At 45.3% G+C, this 18,425-nt stretch overlaps 1 protein-coding gene across 1 annotated transcript in view; it reads left to right on the plus strand.

The window, feature by feature from the left end:
* The window catches only part of LOC109320050, a 93,498-nt gene that overhangs the window by 58,701 nt on the left and 16,372 nt on the right, over positions 1 to 18,425 (plus strand). The window contains exon 8 of the mRNA XM_019549979.1: positions 8,513 to 8,614. Within this exon, the coding sequence (XP_019405524.1) occupies positions 8,513 to 8,614 (102 nt within the window). The remainder of the gene's footprint in view (positions 1 to 8,512; positions 8,615 to 18,425) is intronic.

Here is an 18,425-nt window from a genome sequence, read left to right on the forward strand (position 1 = left end):
TTAAGAGGAGGTTAGATGAACATCTTGCTGGGGTCATTTGACCCCAGTATTCTTTCCTGCCATGGCAGGGGGTCGGACTAGATGATCTGCTCAGCTCCCTTCCGACCCTAGAAACTGTGAAACTATGAAATTTGTGTAGAGACATGGCCTAAACTGTTTATTGGTATTGCATTCCCACCCGAGGTGTTCCCAATACCAATAAATGGGGAATACAATCCCCCATTTTTTGGTATTATATTCCCACCCCATGTATTCCCACCCCTTAGCTATATACTACACCCCTATTAATGAAGATTTTTTTGCAGATTTTTGAATGGCTGTATTTAGCTTTAAGAATATTTCTAATCTAAACACTGTTTTGCATCACTTTAATGTATAATATAATTTATCTGCTTGTCATTCCAATTTTGTTGAAGACAATGTTCATTTATAGTTTAAATGAAGAGTCTCAGGTGCATGCAGTTCAGAATTCTTTAAAACGTTTTACCCCTGCCATGGACTGGAAGGCAGGAATATCTCCATGCCTGACTCTAAGGACCCTCATACTGCTTTGATAAGGGGCTTTTTGTACTGCCACGATGTTGGAAACAGATCATAGAGAAGATGAGAGCCAGGCACAGAATATATAGTTCTCCCATGTTATTTATCTTTTAAGAAAGGCTTGCCTTTTTATCACTTCTGGTAAGTTTGGTAAACCAGAGCAAAAAGCAATGTCTAAAATATTTTACAATAAAGCTGTAATTCTGTTAAGTGTCCTCAGAATCATGGCCACTAAGCAAAAACACTTGAAATAGATAAATAGGTCCATCTATTGTAGATAAAACTGTCTTTCACAGTAGATGCTGAAGGTGAATTCTGTTTCAAAAAAGGCACTGTTGCTGTCACATATTAAGGTTCAACAATGTTCTTGATACAGTATAAGCAGGGTCACACATATTTTGCAGTTCCACAGCTATGCAGTTTGTATTCATAGTTTCATAGTTTCTAGGGTTGGAAGGGACCTGAGCAGATCATCTAGTCCGACCCCCTGCCATGGCAGGAAAGAGTACTGGGGTCAAATGACCTCAGCAAGATGTTCATCTAACCTCCTCTTGAAGACCCCCAGGGTAGGAGCCTGCACCATTTCTCTTGGAAGCTGGTTCCAGACCCTAGCCGCCCTGACTGTGAAGTAGTGCTTACTGATATCTAACCTAAACCTACCCTCTGCCAGCTTGTGACCGTTATTCCTGGTCACTCCTGGTAGTGCTCGGGGGAACAGGGACTCCCCTCCTCAGCCTTCTCTTTTGGAGGCTGAACAGGTTCAGGTCCTGTAGCCTCTCCTCATAGGGCCTGCCCTGCTGCCCGCTGATCATACATTGAAAGATATCCCTTGCATAGAAATGTTCTTCCAGAGCTTAAGCTTCCATTTAATTATTTGTAGCTTTAATTATTAGTGAAGGAAATCTTGCAAACCTAACTGATGAAGAGGTGTCTTTCTGAATCTGCAGCCAGGCCTAGTAGCTGTTGTAAGTGTGAACTATCCCATTCTTTTTAGAAGGCTGTTAACTCTGAAATGCAAAGATGACAGTTTAACTGTCATAACTGTAACATGTTTCACTGGAGTTAACTTTAACAGACATATCCTTCTGTTGCCTTTGTCTCATAACCTTAATATGACTCTTAGACATTCTTCTCCCTCCCAAAGTAGGTAGGGAAATTAATTTTCTTCTCCTTATTAGCCAAAAGCCTTGCTACCTCCTACTCAATTGCTAAAATCTGCCATTTGGCTTAGATGATGTCTAGGATACAATTATGCGTGGTCAAGTTGAAAATCTTTGTCCTCTTGAAATCTGCAAATGGGGCCACAGCAATGCAGGCATACATGTGTGCATGGGTATGTGTGCATGTATCACACACACACACACACGTATGTATGTATATAACTTGTATAAGAACATGGGGACTTCTGTACTGATTTTATTTTTTATGCTTGACACTGAAATCCATAACTGGTAATGCAATCAGAACTGCTGCAGAAGTCCTAGTCTTACACAAGTTTGCCACAGAGTAAAAGGACCTTGCACCTAATTTAGGTCTATATCATCAGAGTTCCATTTTATATCAACCAGAGTGATGACTACCAAAGAGGCACTCTAATAGCTGTCAAGAAAGTCAGACAAGTATGGTGGCTATCTGATTGATTAGGACAGAATTCTTATAATGCTGTGGAAGAAGGTCTAGAAAGATTGCAGCAAGTCCAGTGTTTTTAAGGGAACAAAATACAGATCTGTGAGTCATTGACCTAAAGATAACTGATGTAGCACGATGAACAGAGAGGTTCCCCAAGATAAGATGTATAAGAGGTAACAGGGGCTACAGATCTTTGGGACTTTCATAGGAAGATGAAATAGGACCCCACCAGAGGAGACCCTGAAAAACAAAAAAGAAAAAGGAGCAGAGTCAAAGGAGGTCAGAACCCTGAATGTCAAGGGAGGGTGTATGTCAAATAGGAGGAGGTGGCAACCATACTGCAGAGTGCAGGATCCCTGAGGCAGAGGAGGACAAAGCCAAAATCCTGAGACAGTGTAGCCAGAAAGAGTAGTGGGATGTTAGTGGGAGCTGATTCAGTGGGGTAAGAGGATGAAAGCTGGATAGGAAAGGGTCGAGGTGTATACTGGAGGAGAGACGGGCAAGGCAGTCTTTTAAATGACATGTTCAAGAGCATTAGAGATGAAGGAATCAGGTGAATGGGATAGCAGTTGAAGGGACATGTAGCATTAGGGGTCACATTTTGAAGAGGGCAGATTCTAGGACGTTCTTGTACATGGATGCCACAGGGATAGAGTAACTAGTCATGTACGTGGTATTTTGGGATACTTCAGCAGATGTTAGAGCATATTCCCCACTCTAAACTCACCTGGTCCTTCTGGGCATGGTCAGAAGGGATCTGCTTTGGTCACTTACACTCTGTGGTGATTCTTTTCCACCCAGGGAGGCATACAGCTCTGTGGGTATGAACACACAGTACCTTCAGAGCAGTTGCCAAAGAGGAATGTTGCAAAAGGGGCAGCAGCTGTTGTGTTCTCATTGCTACTTGCAGACAAGCTGAGAACAAAACAAATATAGCAAAATCATTCCAACTTTAATATTGCTGCATTCAGGGTTAAAGTTGGAGTGATTTTGCTTGCATTTTGTTCTTGGCTTGTGCACAAGTAACAACAGCTCCAAATGTATGTGCACAGAGCCTTATGAGAACCCTAGAAACATGGTCACAGAAAAACCATGACTAGTGTGGGGAAGAGGAGAAGAAGTCCCCCTAGTAGTGCTTCCATATTTGCATGAAATAATCATTGGACAAAATGGAGAAACAGTACTGAGGGCAGGGACAGGGCCCAAAATCCAGGGTTTCTTCCCTTCCAATATCCATCTCACTGAGCCATAGAGTCCTTTGCCTCCCCATATCTTGCTCTATTGGCTCCCAGTGGGCCCATGTCAATAAGAAGAATGTAGGGCACTTGGTTTTGCTGACCCACAGCCTTGCAATTAGACAATTGGCCCCCAGAAACAGGAAATACAGGTTCCAACCTACTCTGGCTGGGGCGGGGAATGGGGATCTAAAACTTGGATCTCCCACCTCCTGGGCAAGTGCTCTTACCACTCAGTTAGTTATTGGGCAAAAAATGGTAAGAAGACCTCCCTGAGCAGAATGGGATTGCCACATGTTCCTGAGCAGAATGGGATTGCCACATAACATAAACTGCCAGTGTAGATCTTTTCTGAACATGCCCAGAAGAACAAACCAAGTTGCGCCTGGGGCAATAAGATCAGAAATCTAAGTGGCCTAAGATGATACTTAAGTGGCTAACTACTGGCAAAAGTGCTACTTGGCTATTTAAAGTGAGAAGTTGCATTTGGATCCATGCAAACATTTATGCCGTCATAAGAAAGGAGTGTGTGCCACATTGAAAGCAAACTGAACTACTTCACACTTAGTAGTCAGCAAAAGGATCCATGTAGGCCTTGATATGGAGCAGCTAGTGTGTTGTAAATGTATACAGTATAGTTTCTGAAGCTTTTTGACACTTAAAGCAGTTTAATATTGAAAATAAGAGTCAGAATATTCCTTTGTTATCATGAAAATATGGGGTTGTTTTTGCTCAGAGTTTAGAAGCAATAGCTACAGCACTCAGCTGCCATAATTGTCGGTAGGTTTCCAACTGTGTTTAATAGGAGTCCATAGCATGCACATAAGACTGTAAGTAGAAAAGTAGTCTGCCAGCAGAATGTAGGAAGTCTAGAAGAATTGTCATGACTTGTGTGAACTTTCAATATTCTCCCTGCAAATATGACTGTCCAGCAATCCCATTCTGCCTCAGCCATGCCAAGGAGCTGTTCTCAGCTTGGCAGAAAACTCTCAGGGCTGTGATGAGAAGTGAACTTTAGGAGTGTAAAAACCATTATAAAAAGGATCTGTGTGTGTGTGTAACAAAATAAAACCTATATTGAAAGAAACACATTGCCTAAATATAGGCAGCATGTTATCATTTTATAAATATTACATGTGTGAGCAGGTTATAGCATAGGAGAGGGAAAAGGCTTAATATTGGTACGTAAGTGTCTTAATATTGGTACATAAGTGTCAAGATAAGATTCACATAATTCCTGTTACAAGTGTTCAGTCACACAGTTTGCATACATTGTTCTTCCATGTGGAAAGGTATAAAATATAATAAAGAATATGTATGTATCACATACTGCTATAAAAGAAAGGAGTGAGTGTATTTTGCTGATATGTGAAAGGCAAGGATTTCTTTGGGTGGTCTCTTTTATTGGACCAACTATGTATTTAGGGTAACATTAGACAAGCTTTTGAATGCAAGACACTCTTCCTTTGGTCTGGGTGTGACTGAACACTTGTTACTGGACTTTTGTGAATTCTGTCTTGACTTATGTTACAAATATTAAGCTTTTTTTTACCCTTGCTATGCTATAACCTGCTCACATATGTTATATTTATAAAATGTTAACATGCTGTCTATATTTAGGCAACATGTTTCTTTCAACACAGGTTTTATTTTGTTACATACATGAAAATATGGAGTTATTCATGGACGTAGTTTAGAAGCAGTAGCTACAGAAGTCAACTGCCATAATTATCAGAGGGTTTCCAAGTCTGAGGAAGAATGTCCGAAAGCTTGTCTAATTTTATCCTAACAGCATAATTGGTTCAATAAATGCTCTCACTCTAAGGAATTCTTGCTTCACGTAATTTCTAGAACCATCATGGCTACATCACTCTTACATGAACTTTTTCTGAAATGTATATGTTTCAGACCTGTTCTTCTGTCACCCTGTTCCTTGGAGTGTCATATATGCCAATGCAAAGTAGGTGTAAACTACTACTAAATCAGAATGGTGTCAAAGATCCCACAGGGTGCCAACACAGAGAATCAGGCCTACTACTTACATTGGTCTCCATTACATTGCAAAATGCATTCCTCTTCCAGTTTACTTCAGTTCACTGATGAACATTTGTTCAAGCTTGTGGTCATTCCCAGTGTTGTGTTTTGTCAAATAGCATCTTAGTGCAGAAGCTTTATTAAAAACACAAGTTGCCTCAATAACTAACAAAACTGAAAATAAATGTGCAGAAGAACACCTGCAGGCCCATAATAAGGAATTCTTTTCTTTTCTTTGGTTCTGAAAAGCATCCTTTGCTTTGTCTGGGATGTGACCTAAGACCCGCACATTCAGTTGTGAAGATACCACTAACGATGTGCTAGGTCTCAAGGATGTATCAGAGTGCTGCAGCTAACACCCGATAACACTGCTCACTCCAGTGCTGGCACACTTTGGCTGCTGAGTGCAAAAAAATCTCTCCTGAAAGAGATCCTCAGCCAAAAGCATGGACCTGCATTTACTTACAGGTCCATTCCCAATGCACTTGATAGTGCATTGGGTAACATAAAAAGCAAACCTCACCCGTGCTGCTCTTTTAACAGAGACTGAACAATATTTGATGTTTTGTGCAATCCATTTTCCCATTGTACAAGGCTTTGCTGATTTTCCTGAATGTATTCCTTATAAATTTAACTTTTTATTAGTTTAAACATTTCAGATTCTCCATTGTAAAGCTTTTTTTAAAAAGCAAAAAGAAATAAACAAAACCTTCTTTCCCCTGTTTTTTATTTATTGGAAAGAAGCTAAAGCAAAACCCTTAAATTTAATACATTATTTCAAGCAACAGCCATTATAATTAAGTTCATTCCCCTGAGATTATCTTGTCTAAAATGTACATACATGAAATAAATATGTGCATTCAATGTACTGTCATTTTCATAGTTGAAAATAAATATACTAGGAGTACATGAATTTGACAGTGAAATGCTGCCTATCTATGCTTTCAGGGTTGGTACAAAAACAACTCTCTCTTGTTTCATCTCTGTTTGCAGGATGTAGTGGGCTTCTGAGAGAGAAAACCAGTTTATTGTTTGCAGAGTAAAATGGATAGCTAACATCTGGCCCTAAGTCAGGGAGACTAATACACAGCACTCTCTCTTTGTTCAGCTGGCATTGTGCTTAAACTGCCTGCCGTAATAAGGATGTTTGTAGTTGTCTTCTCTGTGGATAGAAGCTTGGGCAGTAATCTTGTGACCTGAAGAATTCTAACAGGACCCTAGTCCTGTGAATTTGTTTTACAAAATGAGTAGCAATATATTGGCTTAGTCTGCTCCTCACAGGACTCTCTCTTAAAACGCCCCCCCCTTTATTCATTTACTACTTTCTTTGCAAATTCATATAATTTAAGGCCAGAAGTGCCTTATTTTATATTTGACCCAGTCCCATCTGAATTAACCCTAATGACGTTTGTGGTGAACTTTATCTTCCAGAGAGGCATCCAATCTTGCCAAGCAATCCAGATTACTGCCTACTCTTCACTGTTGGTAATCATTCCATCAGTCTTTGTGCTATCTACAAATTTTAGCAGCAGCAATTTCATATTAACTTCCAGGTCACAGGTGAAGATGCTGAATACTATTCAGCCTCATGCAGAACTTTTCTAGAAACAATACAATATGACAATGACTCTCCACTGACAACTGTTTTGAGCACTGTCAGGAAGTTTGCATTACTGATCCTGTATAATGCTCTGTTTTTTTATCAGAATGTCAAGCATAACTAAGTCAAACATTTTTCAAAAAGTGGAAAGCTGTTATATCTATGAAGTTACAATCAAACCTGTAATCTCAAAATTACAATCTGGTTTCTTTGATAAAGACCTTTTTTTCATTGAGCCATGTTCACTGTATTAATTATGAGGATTATAATGATTCCCAAACTCATTGAAAGACAGATTTGAACCTTTGCCCAAAACACAGTTGAGCTGACCCAAATGAAACCTATATAGTGGTTGAGTTTCACTTTTTTACCACATTTTATTCATGTCCTCTTTTCAACTGGAAGAGAAAAAAAATATGATGTCCTTCTGTAGTTTGAGCTCAGAGAAAAATGGAATGAAATGCTCAGGAAATCATGTACAGCTGTTAATTTCCAGCTACAGGATGGCAACCAACTGCATAGTGATGAGGTGGGACAAACTAAGGAAACTGTAGTGAAGGGATGCTGCAGAATAATGCTTATTTTACAAAATGTGCTGTGCTATCCTCAGTGTTCACTCAAAGCAAACAGAAACTTAGTTATTAAGGTTTCCTCCAAATATTCTATCTATACACACAAACTACATGCTACTTAATTTATCTACTTTGGAAGTATGAAGAACTAAATTGAACTGACTTGATTTTGGACTCCAAGGAGTCCTGATGCTTCATTCCTGGTACCATAAGCCCTGACTTTTATTTTGCTGGGGGGAAGGGGGGCCTAAGATGATGGACATGTGAAAAGTTTTATGCCTTTCAGATAACAGCCCTCTTCCTGAGGGTGAGGAGGCAGGGCCCTGGTGCCCCCATGTACTGGGAACATCTGCCTGAGACTAAAATTAAATCTTATAATATGCCTCATGTCTATGTCTTGTATTAAAACTATAAAGAACCGGTGTAATTTCCTAAACAGTTGGAGAAAATGCATAGGACTTTTTGTATGTTTAAATAACTGTATCAACTTAGGACAGTATATGCTCTCAGTGTTATATTGGAGTCAACTTGAAGAAATTCCAGTTATGTTAATATAATAATATTGTATTTATGCTGCTGCAAATGAAATTGGGATCCATCACAATGTTAATAAAACATATAGCTGAGTTAAAAATACAAGAGTAGGGCCATGGCCCTCTTCAATATTATATTTCTTTATGGCACATGAGTTATGCCCAAGTAAGGAACTGATAAAGATCTCTACATCAGTGATTCTGTTTGTTATAGTTATGTATACTTTTCCACTTGAAGGCATAGTTCAAAATAGCACAGAAGTGGTTTCATATACAAATCTGTAATGAAATAAATCAGTTGGGGACTTATCCTTCATGCACCATGAAGAACATGTGCCCTTGACTTAGTTTGCTTTCATCCTCTTACAGAACCCAGAAGCTGTACTGGGATCAGCATCCCACCAACCTCCAATTTATCATCCAAGCAAACATATGAAGCCCCAAGAAGAAACTGAGCAAATATTTCCTAAGGTAAGTGAGAAAACCACAGCCATCCTGCATCCATTAAGCTAAATTTCTCAGCTTGCTTGTTCAGCAAGCCAAGGCTGAATATTGGGGATAAAGGCCAAATTCATCCCCAGTATGATTCCCTTTACTTTAATAGAATCACAGCAGGTATAACTTCTGGCTATTAGCACTCATGAGTCCTAGCTTTAAAGCCCTCAGGAGCTGTGATTTTTTGCTATGACAAATCATACAGACTAAACTGCAAGGTAATTCTAACTTCCGTCTGCTCCTCCTAACACAAATGCACAAACGGGCACTTGTTTTTCTTCTACTTTCTTCTGTAACTGAATGATCACCAACATTTTACCTGGTTGATGGGGTTTTTGGCTAGTTGTGTGCGTGTTTAATGAAAACATGTCCAAATCGTTCAAAGTAGGGTTTCTAGCTTCAATTACTCTCTGTTTGTATATGCATGACATGCAACAAGAAAGTCCGCTCCTGGCCTTGTGTTTACCATCAGCACTACTAATTATTTCAGATACATGGCAGCAAGGTCTTGCCCAGGCTCTGTAGAGAAAAAATGAACTTCACTTAGTGACATTAAAATAAACAGGTGCCTGTTATTTCTGCTGATGGAGACAAGTAGTGCATAGATTGCTTGTTTTCCAGTGTTGCATTATACTGAAATTCATCTTTTCTTTCCACCTGGGCAGTCAAGCTTATGTTTGTGCTTTCATAGCATCCTGTTTTGACTTGTTTATTAGCCTCAGATCCTCTGGATGCACACATGTTTCAGTCCAGGGCTGGCCAACTTGTGGCCTGCAGGCTGGGAATGGTTAATTTGCAGCCTCCAGGCTCGCATCCAGCTGCCACTCTCCCTATTGCTCTGGCTATATCAGCAGACTAGGGCTTAGGACTCCCCCTCCCTCCTGTGGATCTTAATTTCTGGCCCTGCCCCTGCCTGTGCTCCTGGAGGTGGGGCACAATACAGTGGCACAGTCTGCATCCCTACACTACTGTACTTTATGCCTCCATACATGTAGTTCTCCTTTCCCTGAGCTCATCCACAGAGCCTTGTCCATGATTTTAGCTCCTCCTAAAATTCCTCTTCTGCAAGACTGCTTAAGGCAGTGTTTCTCTTTGACCATCTCAAAGGTCCCCTCCATAACTTTTTTGAATTTTGTATAACCCCAGTTAAGAATCACTGAGCTACAATCTAAATTCAAAACAAATATGGAGGGAGTGCTTAGAAGCTAAAAAAAATTAAGAACACTGCTCTAGTTGGTGCCAGGTGAGGGCTGCCAGGACACATCTGAACCCTGCCATGTCTTGCCCTTTCCATTGTCAGCCCCTTCCCCATCCCTGCTATGTACCTGAGGGAGTGCGGGTGACCCCTGCCACTAATGCTGCTCCTGGGGCACAGGGGGCCTTACCAGGGATCAACCCCAGAGCCCCTCTCACTGGTTCTGGGAGCATGGGAGGAGAGGAAGGGTTGAGCCAGGCTGCAGTGCATGGCTCTGGCCCCATATCTGCCCACCTGCCCACAGCAGAGCAAACTGCTGGAATTGTGGGGGAAACCTTTGATCCTTCAAGCAGCTCCATGCTAGCAGACTCCAGTGCTAAAGAAGTACCCCATTTTACTAATTTCTAGATGAGCTCAGGGCTCTGCCCACCCACTGGGTGCATCAGGGCGTAAGCGTTAAGATGAATGGTTCTGTTGGATGTATTTAACTCAAGACAGAGAGAAAATAAAGTAGGTTTCTGACAAATTGCTATTGGTGAATTGTCTTTACGTTCTAGCATGTAGGACAAATGGCCCCTAAAGGACTGAAATCTGTTGCATTGCAGAAACTAAATTTGTATTTGTTTGTCCAGAAGAAAATTGTATTCATCATCATCATGATAAGACATAGCCTTTTTGTATGAAGATTAATGGCCATTCCAGTGGCCTGGTTAGTTTAGGTCCATCATTTGTTGAATTGAAAACTACCCAGAAGTGCCAAAAGTGGCATTTACATGGCTGGATAACTGCCACTGAAACCCATGAAGTGAAATAGGATTCTGCCCTTTGCAATCTGTCACATGTAGACAGAGTTGAAACTTTTTAGCTGGCCCATTTTATAATAGAATAATAACTGCATTAAATATTATAAAATGAGAGAATTGTCAGAAATGGAATCTGATATTCTGTTGCAAAGATCCTTTTGTATAAATATGAATGTTTTGCTATGAAATTGTCCTATAGGACTTAACAGGGATGAAAATCAATGTGTTTTTTTTTTTTTTAGAAACTACTCTGGGAAACTATAACATTTGAGAGACCTGAGCTCCCTACAATAGAATTTCTTAGTGGAATAAAGAATCATCCTTCTAGGCCCTGGCATTCAACCTTCCAACCCCAGGGGCTGGCTGACTAGCGTGGGACCAGTCCACAGGCCAGATCCTGCAAGCAGGGTCAGTCCATAGGCCAGATCCCGCACGGGGTCAGCATGCAAGCTTGGTCTGCAAGTGCAATCCATGCACCAGCCTGGCTCTACAAATGGGACTGTGTCATCTGGCCTGCAAAGGCCTCAGTCCAGAATGGTGGCAGTGTTAATTGCTGTGGCTCCGAAAGCTACAGCAATTAACAGTGCCACCACTTGCCCGTTGAGCACCGCTGTTCTAAGGAACTCTACATGGCATGTAGGAATTCTGTTAAGTGGTTCTCATTTTGGTTGGCCTATTTTATGCATTTTTGTGGCCTCCCTTATGATAGCTTGTTAGATTTCATAGACATTCAGGATGGAACGGACCCCAGAGGATCGTTGAGTCCAGCCCCCTGCTCAGGGGCAGGAAATCAGCAGGGATCATAGGATCCCAGCAAGATAAGCATCCAAATGTGTCTTGAAGGTGTTCAAAGTAGGTGCTTGAACCACCTCTGGCGGTGGTCTATTCCAAACCTTGGGGGCTCAGACAGTAAAGAAAGTCTTCCTTATGTCCAGCCTGAAATGGTCATGGCAGAGTTTGTGACCATTTGAACTTGTCATCCCTTGGGGCACTCCAGTGAACAGTCATTCCCCCAGATCCTGATCAGCACCCCTGATAAACTTATAGGTGGTCCCTGAGCCCATGCTTTTCCAGGCTGAAGAGTCCCATGGTTCTCAGCCTATCATCGTAAGATCTGTTTTCCTGACCTCTGACCATGCTTGTGGCTCTCCTTTGCACCCTCTCAAGCTTCTCCACATCCTTTTTGAATTGTGGACCCCAAAACTGGACACAGTACTCCAGCTGCGGCCTCACCAAGGTTGAGTACAAGGGGAGAATGGCATCCCGGAATTTGCTGGAGAAACATCTACGGATGCAAGCCAACGTTTTGCTTGCTTTACTAGCTGCAGCATCACATTGAAGGCTCATGTTCATCTTGTGGTCAATCATGACCCCCAAGTCCCTTTCGTCTGTAATGCTAGCCAGCGTAGCACTAGTGAGCCTATAAGCATGGTGCAGGTTTTTCCTCCCAAGGTGGAGAAGCTTGCATTTTTCAGTGTTGAACACCATCAGGTTCTCATCTGCCCATTTGCTGAGCCTGTCAAAATCCACCTGGATTGCCCTCCTGTCCTCAGGTGTGGATGCTTTACCCCAGAGTTTGGTGTCATCGGCAAACTTGGCCAGTCCGCTTCTGATACCAACGTCTACATCACTGATGAAAATGTTAAACGGTATAGGCCCTAGGACAGAGCCTTGAGGGACCCCACTGGTGACTGCGCACCAAGACAATTGACTTCCGTCAACCACCACCCTCTGGGTCCTACCATGGAGCCAATTCCCCAGCCAGCAGATCATCGTGAGGTCAAGGCTGCAGTTGGCGAGTTTTGCCAAGGGACCTGCCCAAATCAAGGAGACAGGCAGCCAATTTTGCGGGCAGATCACAGTGCCTGCTGCCACTTTCATGAACTTATTGTGGCAGGGTTCCCCCACAGCTCTGATTGGCCAAGGGTTCCTAATGGCCCCACTTCTTGAGCTGATTTTGCCAAGAGGACTACCTGTTATGCAGCCCTGCCCATCACCACTGATTAGCCAAGAGGAGTGAGGCTGCATAACATGCAGGCCTCTCAGCCAATCAGCAGTGAGAAGCAGGAGCTGCTGTCATCTTGGTTGCTCCCCTTATGCTGGTGACCCCCGCCTTCTGGCAGGCTGTGTGGCTGGGCAGCAGCAGCCATGAGCATTTTATTTTTAGTAATTTTGTTGTTGCTGTGAATTTCACAGGCATTGCCTGATTTTGCAGACAATGTCCAATTTCATGATTTCTATAAAATCCACAAAATTACGAATTGAATAGGAACTTACAGATTGTGAGATGCTCAAAACCCTTGCTGCATTTTTCCTCCACAGGTCCCTTGCGGGTTAGGGATAGGCTGTAATTTCTTTATTATACATGGGAATGGCAGTACAGAGAAATTAAGTGACATGCCCAAGGGTCACGCAGGGAGCTTGTGATATAGTAGAAAACTGAAATCAGGTCTCTTATGACCTGTGCTAATGGGCTAAGCACTAGACCTTTCTTTCTCTCCTTTTCAGTTACTAAAACTTACTTATTATAGTGACACTGATAGCATCTAGTGAAGCTCAGGTGCTATCAAAACACAAAAGAGCAAAAATTCCCTTCCCAAAGAGCTTCTAATGTAGCAATTTTCCCTGAGGAATTAGTGGATTTGGGAAAACATTTTTGTGTATTACAGACACGATCAAGTATAGCCAGTCACTGTAATTAGATGCCCTGTAAGTCTGACAAAAAGTTTGCTGATATTTGCTGGGTTTAAAAGTAGATTTTGTTTCTCACGCTTCACTGTTAAAATGTAGCCAGTCAAACAGAAAAGGGGAATCCTTACACATGGCTGCAGGACGGGTAAATAAAGCTTTGTCTGGCGGTCAAGGGGACTGGCATAGGCAATTATTCACGCGATCATTTTACTCTTTCTTCTGACAGCTGAGAAGCCAGCTTGGGATATTTCTCAACAAGAATATATTAAAGCCAACATTTTCCATCACTGTGTCCGCTCTTCCAGTTTCTCCTCCTGTTTCATGCTCCAGCACTCAAAATACATTCTGTACATTTTTGCTTTTTTCTTTGGGCACAGACCCACTTCTGTAGAGTTCTGGGATGAGTAATATTTGCTGTAGAACCAGGCAAGAGGATTGAAGGAGAGTCCATGCAGCTATAGTTGGAAAAAAGATGGCAGGAGGTCTCCCTATGTGAGCAAAGGCAGCTAGCTTAGTTTTCTTTTTTTCCTACAGATTTCTATTGTCAGGAGCTAATCTGTGATCATACAGAAATGTTTATATGCTATATGCATCATTCTCCTAAAGAAATGTATCTGGTGTAATTGCCTGTCATCAACAATAAGTGCTGCTGACCTGGTGCTGAATATAATTTAACTGTAAGTGTAGACAGGACCAAACTGTGTTTTTTACCCATTACAGCCAGTCTGGCAGATACTTTCAGGGGGTGCATCTATACATGCATTTACTCCAACTTAGATTAACTGTGCAGTAAACTTTGCACAGTGAACATGTCTACCCATGATTTTAAGTGGTCTTAAATTTAATGCATGATAAACTAATGTGGATTAAGTAGGTTTTGGTAGGTGTCTACATGTGGTGAGACTTGGGACTAACTTTAGTTCCAGGTCAGTTCAGACCTGCCATGTGCCCCTGTGGCCAGTGTGGGGAGCTCAGGCCTCCAGACACAGGCTGCAAGCTCTTAGCAGTCATGCTAAAGCTGCCAGCACTTAGTAGCCATCTTAAAAGCACACCCTCTGCAGTACGACCTCTGGGCTGACACTTCCTGTGTCACAGCAGCGGTGTGGCAGAGACAGGCAGCATGTGCCTGCTGTGCCCCTGTCACAGCAGCACTTCCCAGCCCTGCCTGCCCTAGCTCTTGGCCCTGGCAACCAGGGAGAGACTCCTGAACTTCTGCTTGCCCACCTGGTGCATGGCCACCTATATCACCCAACACCCCCACCTGCTGGATGATTGGTACATGGTTTCTATGGCCCCTGCTGCTGCTCAGCTGCTGTCCTGCTGCTGCTGTTGCCAGCCACGGCAGCCACAGGCTCCAGGGTGTCCCGCCACAGCTGCCATTGCCCTCCTGTCCCACCAGTCCAGCACCTTTGGAGCTGCTGCACCACTCAGGACTTGTGACAAAACATTGTGGTGCAGGAATGGGACATGAAGGTGCATCTGTCTATCTCTGTCAGTACCCACCTGCCCTGCTGCCCACACACCGACTACCCCCTACTCATCCCCCCAGCACCACTGTCAGGACATGCACATGGTTGCAATGAAAACTTTTATTCCTCTCATATCCCTCACCCCATCCCTCCCCACTCAACCAATAGAGTCCCCTCTCCCTTCCCTCCCCAACACACAGACCTCCATCACCCTCCCCACCCACCAACAATAAAAAAGCCTCCTCCTAAACTGAAAACTATGTACAAGAGGCTGAGTCTCTGTCTGAGTTTCAGAATGGGAGCTGTGCAGTGGGGCACAGAGAACAGTAACAGGCAGCCAGCACCCTGGCCACAGACAGTTTCCCCATGGGTCCAGGAGCTGCAGCAAATGCCAGGGGCCCCTGCAAGCAGGAGGCAACAGAGGGCCTCCTGTGGGGCTGGGGCCAGCGGCCAGGAGTGGGAGGGCCTGGACATGGGCACCACTGACCAGCCCTGGCTGGCCAGTTGCTGCTGGAGCAGCTCTATGTGGCACTGCTCCAGGGCCTCCAGCTGGTCCTAGTGTGCCTGCTGAGCTCAGTCCCCTGGCTCCACCCGGCCAGCCTCCCCCCTCCCCCTGGGGAGGAGCGGACAGCTGGTGGTAGTGTGGCCAGCCACTCCTCATGGCAGGCTGTGGGGCTGGGCTGAGGGTGAGGCAGCCACACACTATGGGTTGTGGACCATGGGCACAGCTGATTGCCCTTGCTGACAGGGAGGTCCCCATCAAGCCACCAGCCTTGCCAGCCCCGGAAATGTGGTAAGTCCCACACTGGGGAGGGCCCTCTGTGCTCCCAGTCCCCACCTCTGTCCCTGGCCCAGTCCCTACCCCCACTCTCTGCTTGGCCCACCTGCACTCCCCTGGCCCCAGGTTCTCCCCCTCCCCCCACCCCCACCCACAGTATGCAAGCAGGAAGGACACAGTTCAGAAATTTATTGAGCAGCCCATGCCCCTGTAGCAGGTCAGGCACAGGCCTGTCACATGCCAAGGAAGGTTTTGATGCCAGAGGTGATGTTCTCCTTGGTAGCAGGGGACAGGAACATGTATTGCTGTGACAGGTAACCCTCCAGGCAACAGCAGGGTTGTGGGGCAGCCCAGGTCCAACGGGTCTGGCTGGGAGCCCGAGCACCCGGGATGGGCATGGGCATGTAGGTGGAGCTGGGGTTGGATGGGGAGGACGTGCTTGAAATAGTGCCTGCACTGGCTTTTGGGGCCCCTGCACAGCTACCCTTGTGATGCTGGCCCTGGAGAGCTGGCAGCAGCACCCAGGAAGGGGAATGGCCAGGGATGGGGAGCTGTGCAGCAGAGGTGCTTCACTACAGTGCCTTTAAAGAGAGAGGGCTGTGGGTGAGGAGCAGCAGGGAGCAGTTGTTGTCCCTGCTGCCATAGAGTGTGGCCAGCAGCCCTAGTGGGAATCTCAGGCTGGGCAAGGGATGCAGGAGGCTGCAGCCCTTTGCTACACTCACCTGTGACCAAGGAGCAGCTTTAGCTAGGGGACAGGATGGGCAGAGGCTGCCTGGATCATTTGGCAATGCATAGGGGATGTACGCGAGTACACGCACACATGCACCTCCTGAGATTGGCTGTGCACTCCCTAGAAGCACCAATTGCAGAACCAGAAGTGTAATTCCGGTTCCTGCACTGGCTCAGCAATTGGCCGCTGCGGGACTCGCCCCCACGTTGGCGATTGGCTGCTGGGGGACCCCCCCATCAGTGATCTGGTGCCTCCCCAGGCCTGGAGGCACCAGTCACCCATGGCCTGGGTCCTGCCCAGGGGGGCACATGGGGCCTGGTGCACTGCTGCAGGCAGCATGGCTCCCTTAGGCTCCCTGTGCAGGCATCCCAAGGTACAGAATGGCTGAAGGCTGAGGAGAGGCAGCCAGCCAAGAGCCCTGGGGCTTGGCTCCGTTCGGCCCCACAGTGGCTGGGGAGACCCAGAGCTAAAGTCCCTGCGTTAATGCTCATCAGCATGTCTACACATGCATTAATCTGCATCAACTAATCCTGCTTACGTTTGATACTTGGTTTGGGCACGTATCAAATTTAGGCTCATATAGCCTAAGATTGCCATTTTTAACCTGCATTAAGGGTGCACATGGCTAGACACACACCCCTAATGTGGTTTAAATTGGTCTAATCCATATTAAATGACCACATGTAGACACACTCAGTAAGAGCTTTTGGATAGGTGTCTACACATGCAGAGATTAGGGAGCATATTTGCTCCCAGTTCTCTGCAGTCCTGCAATGCACTCCTGTGGCCACTGGGGCTTCCCCTGATTGCTAGCCTAGGGGCTAGTAGAGAGCACTGGGCCAGGAGACAGCTGTCTCTTGGTCCTGGAGTCTGCCTGTTGCTGGGACAGGGACAATGTCCCCCTGCCCTGGCAGCAAGGAGCTCCTGGCCCTGGCTCTCCAATCAGGGTCAGACCAACCTGGTGGCCTTCTACGACCGGGTCACCAAATCCTTAGATGCAGGGGTAGCAATGGACATAGTCTTCCTGGACTTTCAGAAGGCCTTCAACAGTATCTCTCACCCTGTTCTCATTAAGAAACTAGGGGGATGTGGTATCGACACCTACACAGTCAAATGGGTTGCCAACTGGCTGGAGGGCTGCACCCAGAGAGTGGTGGTGGATGGGTCATTTTCGACCTGGAGGGATTGTTCCCCAGGGCTCGGTCCTCAGGCCCGCACTGTTCAACATCTTCATCAGTGACTTGGATGAGGGGGTAAAAAGCACCCTGTTCAAATTCACTGATGACACTAAGATGTTGGGGGATGTGGGTATGCTAGAAGGGAGGAATAGGCTGCAATCGGACCTAGACAGGTTACAAGGGTGGGCAGATGAGAATAGGATGGGATTCAACACAGACAAGTGCAAGGTGATGCACCTGGGGAGGAAGAACCAGCACCATTCCTACAGGCTGGGGGACTCCCTTCTCGTCAGTGCAGAGGCAGAAATGGATCTTGGAGTCATCATTGATGCCAAGATGAACATGGGCCGGCAGTGTGGGGATCCAGTCAGGAAGGCCAACCGTATGTTGTCATGCATCCATAGATGCATCTCAAGCAGATCCAAGGAGGTGATCCTCCCCCTCTATGCGGCACTGGTCAGGCTGCAGCTGGAGTACAGTGTCCAGTTCTGGGCGCCACACTTCAAGAGGGATGTAGACAACATGGAGAGGGTCCAGAGGAGGGCCACTCACATGATCGGGGGCAGCAGGGCAGGCCCTACGAGGAGAGGCTACGGGACCTGAACCTGTTCAGCCTCCAGAAGACGAGGCTGAGGGGGGATCTAGTGGCCTGTTACAAACTAGTCAGAGGGGACCAGCAGGCACTGGGGGAGTCCCTGTTCCCCCGAGCACCGCCAGGAGTGACCAGGAATAACGGTCACAAGCTGGCAGAGGGTAGGTTTAGGTTAAATATCAGGAGATGCTACTTCACTGCCAGGGCGGCTAGGATCTGGAATCAGCTTCCAAGAGAAGTGGTGCTGGCTCCTGCCCTGGGGGTCTTTAAGAGGAGGCCGGATGTACACCTTGCTGGGGTCGTTTGACCCCAGTACTCTTTCCTGCCATGCCAGGGGGTCGGAATCAACGA

Source organism: Crocodylus porosus, unplaced genomic scaffold (genome assembly GCF_001723895.1).
Source record: "Crocodylus porosus isolate Cpor-Errol unplaced genomic scaffold, CroPor_comp1, whole genome shotgun sequence".
Lineage (NCBI taxonomy): Eukaryota > Metazoa > Chordata > Crocodylia > Crocodylidae > Crocodylus > Crocodylus porosus.